Source organism: Drosophila arizonae, chromosome 5, assembly GCF_054131065.1.
Source record: "Drosophila arizonae isolate 15081-1271.41 chromosome 5, UAZ_ARI_1.0, whole genome shotgun sequence".
NCBI lineage: Eukaryota > Metazoa > Arthropoda > Insecta > Diptera > Drosophilidae > Drosophila > Drosophila arizonae.
In genome coordinates, this window is record NC_142925.1 from 21,274,882 (window position 1) to 21,290,490 (window position 15,609).

Sequence of the window (15,609 nt, forward strand, 5' to 3'; positions counted from 1 at the left end):
CGGAAGCGAACACACAAAAAACTACCAGAATGAACGAATATCAATTGGTAAACCCTTTGCATATACCCTGGAAAAGATAAATAGCTGGAAGATTGACAGTAAGCTGTCGTTAATGCTTTATATATTCATTTATGAGAACTTGTATAATTTAAGCTATATATATATATATAATAGTAATTAATAAATATAGTTAAAATTGTTTAATGTAAAAATAGAAGCAAACAATAATTCAAAATATATCGCATATAAATTTATTTGAATCATTTTATGACACCAAAAAGTAAAAAATAAAAATTAGGTTAAATTAATTATTAATAAAATTATAAAAATATTTCAACTTAAAATATGTTCTGGAATATCTGTAAAAAGAATAAAAGCCTGAAATTATTTTATTTTTTTTTATTTTTATAAATATGACTTAATTGTTTAATCTTTACTTATTTAAACACGCTGGTAAGCTAGAAAATTCTCAAATTATTAAGACATACATAATTTAAAAATATATACATATTTATGATACTCATAATTTAATTGAATATATTTTTTTTAATCTCTTATCAAATCTAAAATCTAAAGGTGTTTGAAGTACTGAGCCTCTAAAGTAAAAAAAAAAAAAAAAAAAAAAAAATTAAAGTAAATACAAAATAAGTTAAGCAAAATTATTTTTATTAATATAACTTAGTTTACATTTATTTATAAAATTTGAAGCAAAATATAATAACCTGTTCATAAATAAACAATCATTTAATTTCAATAGAAAAAAAAACTAATTTGTAATCCTCTTTATAACATAATACATAATTTATACCTCTTTATGGTACATAATTTATATAAATAAATTTATGTTTTTGAGAAGCTTGCTCTTTTCTATACCTGTAGCTTATCCGCCTCCAACATGCATGCTTATTTTCTCGCTGGCTTAAGATAGGGTATTAGACCGCCAAACTCAACTGGACTGGCCTCAACCGCATGCAAAGCGCCAGAAAAACAGCGTCGCATATTTCAAACGGGACACATGTAAAAATGCTGAAGCGCTGATAAGGACATTAACATTTGCACAAACACATGATAGAGCTGTGGAGAGAACTAATGGGGAATACTTTGGCTCCATTCTCTCTCTCTCTCTTTTCGACTCCCACTCTTTTTCTGTTTCTGGAAACTTTGAATTCGTATGCGGTACATCAGAGAAAAATAAAAAACTTTACCGCGTCGCTTTTGACACGCAAATTTATAACAGCAGAAACTTGTTGTGGTGCCAACAGCGGAAAAAAAAAAAAAACACAAAAGCCCCACCGAACCACACGAAATAATAAAAATAAAATACAAATACGTGAAATGGAAGTGGAAAATATAGGTATAAATAAGAAGGTAGCAAATTTTTGAACGCATACAAATGCAATTTAAATTTACTTATTTAGAAGCCCACGGGAATTCCAAATTATTTGCCTTTTCACGCAAATTTAGCGACCATTTTTCTCTAAAGGGAGGCAGGTCTCCCTTTTTTTTCGTTAGACAGGTGGGCACCAAATTGTTTGAGTTTACATAGTTAAAGCACGGACGCGAGTTGGAGAGGCGTGGCACCCTCTGACATGTGCTGCACAAGTTTTTCGGCTGAGTTTTTGGACGATTAGAAAATGCTTGAGAGCCAAAGTAAAACCAAAAGGCTCTGACAAATGCCCAGACTGGCAATTGTTAATGTTGTTGTTGTTGTTACTGTTGTTGCTGTTGCTCCTGTGGTGATTAATGACGTCGAATGCTGTATAAGCAGACGGCGGGGTCTTGGCAGCTTAATTTAAAATGAAAATTGTACTTAATTTCTAGCGTAGCTTAGCAGGCGAGCTAGCTCGCCGGGCCAGAGGCTGAGGGGAGGAGCAGCATAGACAGCTGCTGTTTGTTTAACAAGCGAGACAGAGAGAGTCTGGGAGCGGGTAGGATGGGGAGGGAGAGAGTGAGAGCTTATAGAAAAGCCATTCGGTAACTCGCCTGCCTTTGAGCAGAGCTCTTTCATTTTCTAGCTGGGCTTCGAACCCTAAGTCTATTCACAGCGCTTTGCGCATAATTCAAGCATTAGGCACATAGTACATCATTTAGTGTATTAAATACAAAATATGAGATTATTAGGCCTAGTTTCTAAATAAGAAGGCTTATTTCAGGAATTTATGAAGTTATAATAATATTAGTAAATCTATAGCGGATTTTGTTTTAAACTTAACTGGCAATATTTCTGTACTACTTACAATAAACATATCACAACAATAACAAAAAAAATAAATAAATAATAATAATATAACAATAATAATAATAATAAAAGCATATTCAAAAAATATCGTAACATACATTTCTGTATTTAATGCATATATAAGTAATAGTAAGATGATTGAATAGATGTAAAATATAATAATTTGCTATAAATATATATAATATAAGAAACTTTCTGATATTTTATTTTTTAGAACTTAATAAAACAAAATTAAAATTAGTTTGAATATCTTCATTTAATCCATTCTATTTGTTGAATTTTAATTGTATTTTGTTGTGCGTTATTTCCCTAGAACATTATTTTGACCATCATATAGAGTTTAAGCTACATTTTATTTTTCACAGAGACATATATATACATATATTGCATTATCGAACTCTTAAGTTAACTACTGACAAGAATTTAAAAATTGACTGAAGAGAAAGTTTATAGATTATTCGAAGTATTTTTCTTATCCTTATCTTATCTTATCGCTCTTATCTTTGTTGCCGTTTTTATTTAAAAAGAACATCGAATGGTTCTAATAATGATGCATATGAAATAAAAGCATTTACTATTTTTCATATATTTATTTTTGTTTTATTTATATATATTTTTGTAGCATATTTAGTATTGTTTTTGTCAAGTGAGGTATTTTTAATTATTTCTATTTTAATGTTATATAAAATTTGTCTTTAACGATACTTTACTTATTTATTTCTAATCGATTTCTAATCTCCTAACTGAAGTTTTATTCCCCTCTAAATTAACGCACGGTAAAATTGCGGTAAGCATATGTCACTTGCATGTGTATATGTGTATATATTTATATTTATATGTACATATGGTATGTCTCCTTCTATACACATTGTCAGCTTGACTTTCGACTCAGAAATTTTGAAGTTTGTTTGGCGAACCGCAGGCAAATTGAATTAAGATTTGCCACGTGAGGATTTCAAAGAATTTACACAAAGTCAAACCAGCTTTAGTTTATTATTATTGTTGTTCGGGCGTTTGGGTGGATGGAGGCGCTAGATGGCTGGGTGGCTGGGTGGTTAGGTGGCTCTCTGGTTAGGTGGTTGCTTGTTGGAAATTTTCAATCGCAATCTTTTCGTTCGTTTTTTTGTTGTTTTTGGTTTATTTCTTTGGCGCAAAAGCTACTTTATTTTGACAGCAGACAAACAAATGTCAGAATTGAAATTAAAAGGAAGCCAGCGACAGGCAGACGAGAGTGGGCAAAACTTGGTGGAAAACATGAAGAAGAAGCAGGAGCAGCATCAGCAGTTAGAAGTGGCAGCCGCATTACGCAGCAGCGACAGCTACCACATCTTCTCTCTCTCTCTCTCTCTCTCTCTCTCTATTTCACTCTTTTTCTTGGTCTCAGGCAGAGCTCTTCTGCAACAACACCCACACGCATTGCTCTGCTGCTGAGTTTCTTGCATTCCCGTATTTGCTTTGGTTTGCGTTTGTTTGTGTGTGTGGGTGTGCGAGTATGCGTCTTTTTTTGTTGTTTTTGTACATTTCACACAGCGTGAAATTTTCTAAATGTCATTTTGCTGTCATCTCGTGGATAATAAGATTACAACTACGTTGAAATAATAGGATTCAAATGAAAAAACTTTGCCGTCGTCTGTCTTTTACTTCAGCTACAGCTACAGCTACAGCTACAGCTACAGCTACAGCTCCTGCTACTACTTCTACTTCTTCGTTCTCTTTGACTTTTCCTCGCTCATCTCAACTTTCAATACGACTTACACCGCGCCTTTCAGATACATATCTCGCCAACTCCCCGCCAGTCCGAGCTCTGGCCGCGTTTTGGCAAAGTGCAAAGTTTTCATTTGGTCTCGCTGATTGAGTAGTGCGATAATGATTAAGCAGCTGCCAGGCAAGTAACAAATAAAGAAAAAGAGAAGAAAATTAAAAACAAATACGAAACAAACATGAATTGGTAAAAGCAGACTTATTGATCTGGAGACCACACTTCAGACATCTGAATATTGCCCCTTCTGCCAGTCTGCATGCATAATTGATTCGATCGTTCGCCTCTAATGAACCAAAGCTAGACTCAAGAAGGTTTGCTTTCATAGAGCACGCCCGCAGGCTAGTTGTCTGAAAGTACTTGGGCGTAATGCCAAACGAACATGAAATGGTTATAAAACAAACTGCTCAAAAAAAGTGACAGCTTGGGTAGATCACAGCCGCGGGCCCATTAAAAAAATACAGAAAAAAAGTAAATAAAAACCGGCTTAGACTACCGAAAAATTCGACTATAAAAAGCCAACGCAAAATCACAGAAATCATCAGAACTTCTTCAGTGTTCTAACAATTCGCAACTGAGTCTACAAACATGAATCCCATTTTTGTGATCGCTTTGACCGCCTTCCTCGTCGCTATGGCTGTGGCAACTGTAAGTAGAAATTATAGATCTAAGCGAAAGATACGAAAATTTAAAATAAAATAAGTGGAAAAAAAACATTATTCTGAAGTAAATGTTGTATTCAGATATGGAAAGAACGAGAAGGTAAAAAAGATGAAAATAAAAATGTGTAATTATAAAGATGATTTGAAGAAAGAGTGTAATATATATTATTAAGGTATAGCTGTGTCATGATCTTAATGATGAAACAAATTGCAAGCAATTGTTGTTAAGAAAGATAAATCAAAAAGGCACTGAAAGAGGCTAAGTGACAAGGAAAGATAATCAACAAAAAATATGCAAAGAAAAATACAAAATATAAACGAAAATGATGATAGATAAAATGTACTCGCATTCTGCCTACTCCTGGCAGTTCTAATCTAAATCAATTGCTGAATTTGTTCGACTTCTCAATTTCTAATCCGCAGCCCGTTGAGCTCAACGACGAGCAGAAACAACTGATCAAGCAACATGTTGCACAGTGTACAGAGGAGGTCAAACTGACCGAGGAGGAGATTGCCAAGGTGAAGGCCAAGGACTTCACCAACCCCAGCGAGAACATCAAATGCTTTGCCAACTGCTTCTACGAGAAGACGGGCACACTCAAGGACGGTGTTGTTCAAGAGGAGGTGGTGCTGAAGAAGCTCGGCGCCATCATCGGCGAGGAGAAGACCCGCCAGGCTCTTACCAAGTGCAGCGGCATCAAAGGCGAGAATAAATGCGATACGGCCAACAAATTGTACGAATGCTTCGAATCCTTCAATCCCGTCGAGATTAAGGCTTAAAGCAACATTTTGTTCACATGCTGACAAATTGTAATTAATTTATGCTTGCATTGAAAAACAATAATAATAACTGTATATCGTAATAGATAAAACAAAACGTCGTCTACTTGTGTGTGAGTGTGCATAATGTTGACTAGCTGGATAGGGTTGCATGCGAAAAGCACTGCTAATGCTGTGGGTTTTGCAGGGGTAGCTAAATGAAGCTCTGCTCGCGAAATGCATTTGTTTTGTTTGGCAGGCAAACCAACTGAGATTGGTCAGCGATCAAATTCAGAATGTTTTATGTTTGTTCTAAAAACAGAAATGTCGTAGCCTATTGCTAAAAAGATTTTATTTTTTTTTTAGAAAATTAGGTACTTTAGCTCTAAAATATATAGACACACTAATCTCTATAAGCTAAAATATTTTAGCTTGTTATTGAAGAGATTTCATAATATTAAGAAAAGGCTGTGGCAACTGTAAGTAGAAATTATAGATCTAAGCGAAAGATACGAAAATTTAGAGCTATTAGAGCTATTTATCACACATATTATACCTAGTATAGATATAAATTATGGTAATATTTAAAGAAAACGGCTAGACAGACATACTAAAAATAGTATATATATACTAAAATAAAAATTGGGCTTATGTACTAATATATGCTATTAATTTAGGATATAATTTTTTATACAGCTAACTTAGCACCTTTCTGATATTAAACTTTAAATTTTTTACCTTACATTATAATAAGAAAGTCTTTATTTTGTACAATATTTCATTAATTTCGCGTCTAGTTAAGGCCCAAGTATTGTTTCTCTGTGCAGTTGGGTATTCTTTGTAATGCGTCACAGTTTGTCACAGCTCAATTGCAGCTTTGCTGGCCTCTGGACTGGGCATAAGCCAGCAGCTTAAATGGATTATGTATACATATTGCTACATACATATGTACATATACAACAACTACTATGTAGATAAAAGCGGGTGTGTGCGTGTGTGTGCATGTTGGCTCATTTGCCATTTTCAATTTGCATAATTAAATGCACAATGCACGTGCCCCAACCACCCACGATTATGCGGCAAATGCGTTAATATTGTAAAATAACTTTATTATTTAACGGATTTCGCTGCGTGATTGCCGCGCTGTACGCTTGTCATTTATGCAAAGTGCATTCGGCCCCTGCTCCATATATTTAAGCTGTGAGTGCCTTTGACATGCAGAGCTCCAAGTTGTAGATATGTTGGCAGGCATTTGGAACCTTTTTCACGCCAGTCATGCATTCAGTGAGCTTGGTCTTGATCTTGTCCACCGACGCACTGAATCGAGCCTGGGCATATTTCACAATTCTCTCTTCGTTAGCCTTACCATCTGCGGCCATCAGACCCAATTTCTTGTATAGACAGTCGTGATAGCATTTGTAAGCAGCGGACGGATTCGACACATCCTTGTTGGCCGTGATTTGAGTCGCTTCGTTAGCCGGAATTTTCAGCTCTTTGATGCACTCCTGCTGCTTGTTCGCATAGGCAGCCAAGTCAGCAGCACTCTGCGACTGTGAGAGCAAATCGTCTATTAAAATAGTTCAATGTCCTTGCTGTTACACTCCGAACTTACCACAGCCAGCTCGTAGAGGGAGCATACGATTAAGACTTGCACAAAAATGTTAACTTTCATTTCGCGTCGAATTTGGAACACTGATATTTTTGGAGCTATTTCATGCTGTTTAAATAGTCAAGAGCCCAGAGTTATTGACCGAAATGTTGAAAATTATCTTAATTAAATTATTAAATTGAAATTTCATTTTAATTTCTGCTAGTTAACGCTGTTAGCCTAGCATTAAATTTGTATTTCCCTCTCGTGTTTACTGTTTCGTCAACAGAAATTTATGTGATATTTATGTGTGTGATATTTATATAATAATAATAAGTGTAATTTTATTCTTTAATCGATCTATAGGTATATATATTTCAAAGTTCAAAGTTAAAAATTTATGTTTTTTTTACCATGTTATTTTTACGCTACTGTTAAATAACACTAGTATTTTAAAATAATATATATATAATATGTCAAAAATTAAACAAATATTTTTTATATTTTATCATATTTTATAAAATACTTTAAAATAGTAATGCCATTCAAGTAATGCTGTAATATATGCAAAAGCTAAAATGTTAAGTAACTGTTACAACTTCCCAGCAAATATATATAAATAATAAAATATTTACATATTTATTCTTATTGTTTTCTATCTTTTTTTCAAATATGGAGAACTCTTTTTAAGCCCTGCTGATTAACTGTTGTATATATAACAGTGTGTATATAAAATGAGAATAACATTTTATACATCATGTTATCTATATTCTGTAACCAATTATTTTTGCTTGACAGCTCTGTTATTATTATTATTGTATATAGATATCGCTTTTAAGAATAAGATCAGCGCAATTCAAATATCGCCCAAAGCTATGCAATAACAAATAAAAATAAAATATGAAAGTATATCAAGCTATGCCTGTAACCACGCAATACTAATATTGCCATAAAAAACTACCTTTGCATATTACATACACACATATATTTATTTATATGTGCGGGATATATATTTATATAAAATATGGTATAGTTTATAAATATATGAATAGGATCTAGGCCTCTGCTTCTGCCGCTGCCGCTACCGCTGCTGCTGCCGCCTCCGCTGCGTCGCTAATGCGCTGCATGGCATCAATGATCTCATTGGCCTTGTCCGTTGCACTCACAATGTTCTCATTGTCGTTCGAATTCTCGTTCTGAGTCTCATTGTCATTGTCGGTCTCGTTCTCCTCGGCGTCTGGCAGATCACTGTTCGTTTCGGTACGTTCGAGCATCTCGCGCAGTCGCTGCTCCGTGTCCAGGTTCTTGAGATGATTGTAGCACAAGTGCAGTTTGTAGGCAGCCTCGCAGCGATTCCTGCTCTTCATATTCTTGCACTCCTTCAGCTCCGGCTTCAGGCGCTGCATCAGATTGTCCAGTTGCATTTTGAAGGCCTCCTCCAGCATCATGTCGTAGTGCACAATGCCCAGACTCTCATATAAGCAGCGCACAAAGCACTGCAACGGCTCGTTCCGCTTCATATCCAGGTAGGGGGAGCCACTGCTATAGTCCATTTCAGGCGCATTATTGACGGCATTCAGCTCAGCTTCCCCATCGACTGGAGCAATGGCCAGCTCATTGTCTGAGTTGTTGTTGTCGTTGAAGAGCAGGCTGAGCCGAAAGAATTTCAACTGCGACATGGATATCTCCGTCTCCCGCATGCAGGACTGCAACAGTTCCTGATTGAGCTTCGCTTGCTGCCTGGTCACAGTCTGTACATCCAAAACGCTGCGCGTCAGGGACATGTTCAGGGACACAGAGACCGAACGTGCCTAGGTAGAAGATATTATGGCAGCTGATCAACGCTAAGAGCTCCGTCCTATCAATTTCTTTCTTACCCAAACTGGATTCAGACACAGACACAGACTCTGCGCCAAGAACAACAGGGTGACTCGAGTATGCATTTAAAATGATTTCAATCGTATTTGATTTTCCTTCCACTTTTTTTGAGCACTTGGAAACGTGTTCAACTATATATGACACTGACGTGTGCACTGTTTAACCTTATATAAGGTACAGAATGTTGGGCTTAATTCGTGTTTAATAGCTATAAATAACTTTAAAATTCGCACGCCTGACTAGACGCTGATCGGAAACGGATCTATCGTACGGAAAAGACAGCAAATTATATATAATACCACGATTTCATGCTTAATGCTCCAATTTTGTGTAGCTTATTTTATAATGATTTATAATGACTGCGATGAGTCCAGCTACTTTTTGCAGATAAATAACATTTAAAAGGATGCGCATCAGTGCGTGGCTACAGATTATTAGCCACGTTTATGTAACGCTTTAAATATGACACATTGAAATATGGAGTATATTTGTACAGCTAAAAGTACACCCAAATGATCTAAATGCTATCAAACTGTTGTTGTAGCAATGCAAATAACATCGATTATTAATGTTAAGGAGCTCAATAATTTGGGCTTGCTTTACTTTAATTTGATCGATTTTTATTATACATATTTCATAATTGGAAGTTAATAGTTTATAAAAATAAATTTATGAACGATGCCATTAATTTAATAATTTAAATTTAAAAAATTAAGTAAGGTTAGCTGATGATGATAGAAAATAAATTGAATTACTTCTATATATTAATTATTTACAGTAATTTCATATATTTTATAAGAATAAGTTTTATTACATATTTTTTTTATTAGCTCTTACGACAGAAGTGAAAAAAATATTTTCTTTTACTTTTCCAGCAATTACTTAGCTCAATGGATGCTTTTGGCAATTACTCAAGAAATGCGTAAAATCGGAGATTTTTATTAACTCGAATCGCAGTCCATTGAAGTCTCGGCTGCTAGTGGTATTGGCCTTAAAAGCAATACCTAATTGATGAACTCGACAAGAGACGTGGGCTGATTATCTGGAGCAGCAAACGGCAACAGGACCTGGTCGCAGACACATGTATGTCTTTAAGATCAAAGTAAAGACAGCTGAACTGTCAATGCCACAATGCCAATGTATATAGTGTATCTAACAACCCCCCGAGCGGAGTTTTTATAAAATTAAATTACATTAATGTGAGAACCGCAGGCAGCCAATCCAGGAGCCCCACGCCAGGGCAGACTCATTGAGCCAACTAACAAGGCGAACAGGACAGGCGAAATAAGAAAAGTTGCCCGCTCTGAAATGCTCAGCCTGGCTGTCGCTGTGCCAGTCTGTCTATCTGCCCGTCCGTCCGCCCCCCGCCGGCCGTCTCAATGTCTTGCTGTCTGTCAAGACAAAGGCTAGAGCAGCATCAATGTGTTTGTCCCTTTGGCAGCGTCCGCAGAGCACGCGTGTTGGGGTTTCTTTGACAAGCCGCCAGCGCAGAAACCACGAGCTGTCTACTTAAATGCATTAGCCGGACAGGCAGGAGGCGGGGTGAGTGGGCGGCATCGAAGGCATGGGCGGTCTTGGCGGAGTGGGTGTGGCAGAGGGTGCTTTTTAATAGACATTAGTAAACGCATCAGTGATTATGCCAAGGCTTTTGTGCAGACAACTGCAACTGAAACGGATGCTAAATGGAAGTGACAGCACAGTTCGTACTGCCAGGAAGTGACAAAATGAATTATAGACGCCAAGCTAAGCCCGACCATCAGTCAGCCTTTCAGTCAGTCAGTCAGCCAGTCAGCCAGTCACACAGTCAGCTGGCTGGCGCCCAGCTAATGGTCGCCAAATTCCCCAAGCATTTGTCTTTCCAGTGCTAAAAGTAACTTAACGTATTCACGCAGCTCGCAACCCTATAAAAAGGTGTTCTTCATACACATCCCCCAATCGAAACTCTGCGCACACCTCACTGACCCACTGGCAATTGCAATTGCGCCACGTGCTCAATGAATGTTTAATGATTTGTTAATTGGATTTTGGCTTTTGAGCAACAACAACGACAATAACAACAACAACAGCAACATCGACAACGACAACGACAATAAAAGGTCAAGCCCTCAACTTGTGCCCATTCATTTGTAGCAAACATTTCGCATACGTCGTGTGGGTCGCACTTTGTATAAAAATAATAAAAAAAAAAAAGAAAGAAGGGCAAAGCTAAGGCTGAGGCGAAATCGAAAGTTTTTCAAGCGACGCTCATCAATATTTATGCATTTGAATAAACGTGCAAATACCTAAGGGACGCTGGGACTTAACGTCTGATGCGGGTCTGACAGTTGGCATCTAATGATCCCCAACTGTTATGCAAATTTTCTTTAAAATATTCCAACTGAATTCTAAAATAGAAACAGCATCAGTTATTAGTCAAAATTAACAGAGTTTCATTTATTAATTATATTTTAAATCATTTTATTTATTTATTTCAGATTTCAATTAATAAATTAGTCAAATTTAATTTGGTAATAATATTTTATTCTGAAGAACTTAATTTATTTGTATTTTACTAAGATCTGCGTTTATTTATAATAATTATATTTTTTTACAAAATTTCAATATAAATTTGATTATTATTACAATTTCAATTCAACTTTATTTAAAGAAGTTTTTCTTAAAATTTTTTGTTTTGTTTTAATTAATTATTAATTTATTTGTTTCTATAATATTTGTTGTTTATTTACAACTTAGTATAACTTAAACAAATATATTTTATAATATTTTATTGAAGTTTAATATTTATTTATTTATACCCTAATTCATCATTATGAAATACCCTATCAAAAAGACATTTAGTTTGCATTGAAATTTAATAAGTTTTTAACACTTCTTTCATGGTATATGCAACTAGAAAATATATTTATATTTCAAAATTCTCAATAGTTAATTATTATGAATATTGAATTCTATTTTTGGTATATGCATTTATGCAAAAATTTATTTAACTATTTAATCAGTATAGGGTATCGCCGGAGGAACACTTATTTCGTAGAATTTGTTTTATTAAAATATGATGTTACTAGATCCGAATACAGAAAAGACAAATCATCAAATATTATCACATCGTTATCCTCATAGCACTTGCTTAATTTTACGGCAAAATCACATTTTTTTTCTCTGGATCGCTCAATATCGCATTTGGCTTGCGCAGCTTTAACCTTTTCTAAGCCGGCTATGGGAGCCATTATTAGAAGCACCGTATCTCTACTAATCTGGCCATTTATGAAGAAGCCCATATTGTTCATGAAGCAGTAGGGAAAACACCGATAATTCAGAATATTACTAAAGCCCAATGGTAGGCATGTTCGCGCTGCTTGGTCCCTCAGAGCTGCCGGCAGCTTGGGATTCTGGAAAGAACATTAATTAAATTCTCATTTGTATATGCCGGTAGTATATAGTGTATATATCTATAATGCTTACACAGGCTAAACTTAAAATTAAGCAGTCTAAGAAAAATAATATATATTTCATTATTTTTGCTTTTAGTCTTAAAGTCAGCTACTCTTTTGATAAATTTATTCTTACTGTTCTTTGTTTGCTTGAAGATATGGCTTTTATAGTATGCCTTTCATATATCGCATTAGCCATGCAATTAGTTCCATATTTAAAGAGATATCAAGTATATCGAATATGTGTGCATATACATATTTAAAATATAGTATATATAATATCGTATCGTATATATATCTCACTGGGTTTTTACAATCGATAGGAAATAATTTCAAATTTAATTAATCGACTCTGAAAAGTATTCAAGAGATACTTTTAAATAGTTTTCTTTTTTATATTATTTATATACTATGTATTTTTAGGAAGCTTTGATAGGTTTATTTTATTTACAGTTTCATTGTATTAACGGTTGCTATTCAATTTCGTGCTAATACTTCACAGATGCTTTAGGTTAGGTTAGACTTGGAGCTGGATTTCGATTGAGTTAGATCTGAGTATGCTGCTTATAGTAGCACTGATACAATTGGAAGCCGGTGTCGCATTTGTCAGAGCCCTTCAGCGAGTCGCACTTCTCCTGGGCAGCCTTGACCTTGTCGACGCCCACAATCGGACCCAGCTTCTCCAACACGACATCGGACTTGATCTGGCCATCGGCCAGAAAGCCGCTCTTCTCCAGGAAGCAGTTGGCAAAGCACTTCACCTTCTCATCCACATTCTCGAATTTGCCCTCACGCAGAGCCATGGCCTGCTCCTTGGTGACGCCCTCCTGCTCAATGCAGGCTCCAGCATTGGCCTTTGCACGGGCCTTCTGCTCGTCCGACAGCTGCAATTCCTGTAATGAATTTAGATACATGTAGTAGTTATAAGAACTCCATAGCCTGCAACACTTACGTCGGCAGCGACCAGGGCCACACAGGCAACGAGAACGATAAGGTATTTCATGATATTTGGTTGTATCTGCTTTTTACACTGCTTGTTTGATTCATCGTGCGATACGCTTTTATATCATTTGACTTGGCGAACTTTGCCCACTTTTCGGTTCGGCTAGATTGTTTTGTCTCCCTCTCGCTCTCTCTCTCTCTCTCTCTCTCTCTCTCTCTCTCTCTCTCTGTCTCTCTCTCTCTCTCTCCTACTCTCTTTCTCTATGTTTATAGCTGGCTGATCACAAGAGAGTAATAAAATGTGTAGAAGTAGTTTATTTGATTCGCGCTTTTTTAATGATGCTCAGCTTCTGCTGTCAATGCGTCACGTTCTAAACGCTTCTCTCTATCTCCATAAAGATTGTTAGTTTTTATTTAATTTATAATTATTTTTTTGCACTTTATTTTGTAATCTGACGACCTTTGCAATTATTGCTGCCAGTGATTTACCTAGGTTTATTGTTATTCGCAGTGCCCACTGTTAATTGTTTATTGTAATTTGTAAAATTAGCATTAACGTTAATTTGTTGTGTATTTTAAGTAACTTTAAGTGCCATTGAGCTCAGCGATGCAGAAAGTTTTGATACTTAGTTTTTTTCGATATTATTTTTGTACTCATTATTCAGGGCTAATTCGTCCAATCAGCCCGACTAATGAGACATAATTGCATGTACTAAAAAACAAAAATGAAAATAGTTTTTTTTTTTTTTGTAATCATTTACTTTACTAAAAATAGCACGTGTAAGCATTTGTATTGTCGCTTTAATTAAATTAACTTTTTTTGTCTATAATCAAAATAATTAAAATAATTTTTAGTGCATTTAAAATAGTAAAAGATTTGTATAAGAACAGCGAAATGTGCTTCAGAATTAAATTCTCATTATCTCTAGTAATTCTTATATTCCTTTGTTTATTATTGTTGTTTTTTAATACTCATTAAAATATATTGAAAAATACAATGGCTCTGCTCTTGAATCAATCAAGTATTTTGCAAACAAATTTTTATACAATAACATCTACTACTCATATATGCATAATTAATGACACTATTCATTAGAATGCATCAGTAATCTGAATGATATTCAATAACTATGAAAATAATCATAAACACAACAATCTACAGATTGTTGTTGACAGCAACTATGAAGAGAAAGAAAACTATAGATTTCACATTATTCTCGCTTCATTTAATAACATTTAGACTTTCCCAATTAGCTTCAGTTTAATTATCTGAATAGTGAGATGTCATTTAAAAATTCCACAATTAAATCGATTGCCACAGTTAAACTGTGCACAGTTTAATGATAATTGCTGTTTGATGAGCTAAGCTTTCAGCCTTGTCTACTTCAGTGCACGTATATATGACAGCTCAAAGGTAGCCATCGTCTGATAATATCCACCTAATAATCAGTGTATAGCTAGCCAATTATACAGCAGCTACTCGATCAATGTGTCTAGGTACATTTCCATAATTAACCCAATCGAAATGAGATGCGACAGATACGCTTGAACTGTCTTCAAACTGTTATATATTTAAGCATACCGGTTTCAAATTGATTAATAATGAGCTGGCTAGGGGGCCAGCGATATGTGTGATTGATCTCAATTCGAATCGGTGTCTGATGCCAAAGTCCATAGACAGAACTAACTGAAATATGCCAAAGTCCAAATGCCGAAACTGGTTTGCCAAAAAGCCCAGCAAAAAAATAAATAAATAAAAGTTCTGTCTGTCTGACAATTAAAAAAATCTATTTAAATCATTATACAACGGGCATTTAGTGTGTCTGGAACCGAATGGTTCAAAGTTGATGTTTTGTCTCTCCCTTTTTTTCTATTTGGGTATTTTCCAAGCAAGTCGTGCAACAAATAACGTTATATCGCATATATTACAAATATTTACTGCTGACAGCATCGATAATTCATGACCTACTCAAACTACCTTTAACAGTGCAACCAAAAACTTACCCAGACAAACTCATAAATAGTTACGCACGCCAACCAACCAAAAGAAGGAAAAAAAACAAAAACAATTCAACAATAATAAAACTAAAAGAAATGGAAGGACAAAATGTGAGGACTCTGGCAACGCTGCTTATTGGGTGCCATCGTCGCCTGCCAGAGCCATAACAAATATAAAATATTTAAATAGTAATAAATTCATAATGTCAACGTGTTGTTGCTGTAACTGCCATAGATTTATAGACAATAATAACGACAAACACGAAACGCGCCTTCCACAACCAAAGACAACAGAAATATATATATGTATGTATAAAGAAAGTTTGAAGGAACCTGTGACTTAAGTAAAGTAA

The 15,609-nt window shown here is 35.3% G+C and overlaps 4 protein-coding genes across 4 annotated transcripts; 1 reads left to right on the forward strand and 3 right to left on the reverse strand.

The window, feature by feature from the left end:
- The first annotated feature begins 4,496 nt into the window (after positions 1-4,496).
- Positions 4,497-5,537, forward strand: Obp56a (Odorant-binding protein 56a). Its single transcript, XM_018009251.2, has 2 exons — positions 4,497-4,646; positions 5,084-5,537. Exons 1-2 carry the CDS (start codon positions 4,587-4,589, stop codon positions 5,438-5,440), a joined length of 417 nt encoding a protein of 138 aa, XP_017864740.1. The 5' UTR covers positions 4,497-4,586; the 3' UTR covers positions 5,441-5,537.
- Positions 5,538-6,511: 974 nt separating this feature from the next.
- Positions 6,512-7,102, reverse strand: Obp56b (Odorant-binding protein 56b). Its single transcript, XM_018012934.2, has 2 exons — positions 7,032-7,102; positions 6,512-6,969 (listed from the first exon to the last, which is right to left on the reverse strand). Exons 1-2 carry the CDS (start codon positions 7,089-7,091, stop codon positions 6,613-6,615), a joined length of 417 nt encoding a protein of 138 aa, XP_017868423.1. The 5' UTR covers positions 7,092-7,102; the 3' UTR covers positions 6,512-6,612.
- Positions 7,103-7,977: 875 nt separating this feature from the next.
- Obp56c (Odorant-binding protein 56c) lies at positions 7,978-9,047 on the reverse strand. The gene is made up of 2 exons (XM_089470060.1): positions 8,885-9,047; positions 7,978-8,818 (listed from the first exon to the last, which is right to left on the reverse strand). Exons 1-2 carry the CDS (start codon positions 8,948-8,950, stop codon positions 8,063-8,065), a joined length of 822 nt encoding a protein of 273 aa, XP_089326186.1. The 5' UTR covers positions 8,951-9,047; the 3' UTR covers positions 7,978-8,062.
- A 3,685-nt stretch (positions 9,048-12,732) lies between these two features.
- On the reverse strand, positions 12,733-13,425 carry Obp56d (Odorant-binding protein 56d). The gene is made up of 2 exons (XM_018012936.2): positions 13,269-13,425; positions 12,733-13,209 (listed from the first exon to the last, which is right to left on the reverse strand). Exons 1-2 carry the CDS (start codon positions 13,317-13,319, stop codon positions 12,862-12,864), a joined length of 399 nt encoding a protein of 132 aa, XP_017868425.1. The 5' UTR covers positions 13,320-13,425; the 3' UTR covers positions 12,733-12,861.
- Positions 13,426-15,609: the final 2,184 nt, after the last annotated feature.

Excerpts from the sequence above, each read along its gene's own strand:
- Obp56a (XM_018009251.2), top strand. The coding sequence starts at position 4,587 with ATGAATCCCATTTTTGTGATCGCTTTGACCGCCTTCCTCGTCGCTATG. Across the intron at positions 4,647-5,083 it reads TCGCTATGGCTGTGGCAACT|CCCGTTGAGCTCAACGACGA; the intron begins GTAAGTAGAAAT and ends TCTAATCCGCAG.
- Obp56b (XM_018012934.2), bottom strand. The coding sequence starts at position 7,091 with ATGAAAGTTAACATTTTTGTGCAAGTCTTAATCGTATGCTCCCTCTAC. Across the intron at positions 6,970-7,031 it reads CCCTCTACGAGCTGGCTGTG|TCGCAGAGTGCTGCTGACTT; the intron begins GTAAGTTCGGAG and ends TTGCTCTCACAG.
- Obp56c (XM_089470060.1), bottom strand. The coding sequence starts at position 8,950 with ATGCATACTCGAGTCACCCTGTTGTTCTTGGCGCAGAGTCTGTGTCTG. Across the intron at positions 8,819-8,884 it reads TGTGTCTGAATCCAGTTTGG|GCACGTTCGGTCTCTGTGTC; the intron begins GTAAGAAAGAAA and ends TCTTCTACCTAG.
- Obp56d (XM_018012936.2), bottom strand. The coding sequence starts at position 13,319 with ATGAAATACCTTATCGTTCTCGTTGCCTGTGTGGCCCTGGTCGCTGCC. Across the intron at positions 13,210-13,268 it reads TGGCCCTGGTCGCTGCCGAC|GAATTGCAGCTGTCGGACGA; the intron begins GTAAGTGTTGCA and ends AATTCATTACAG.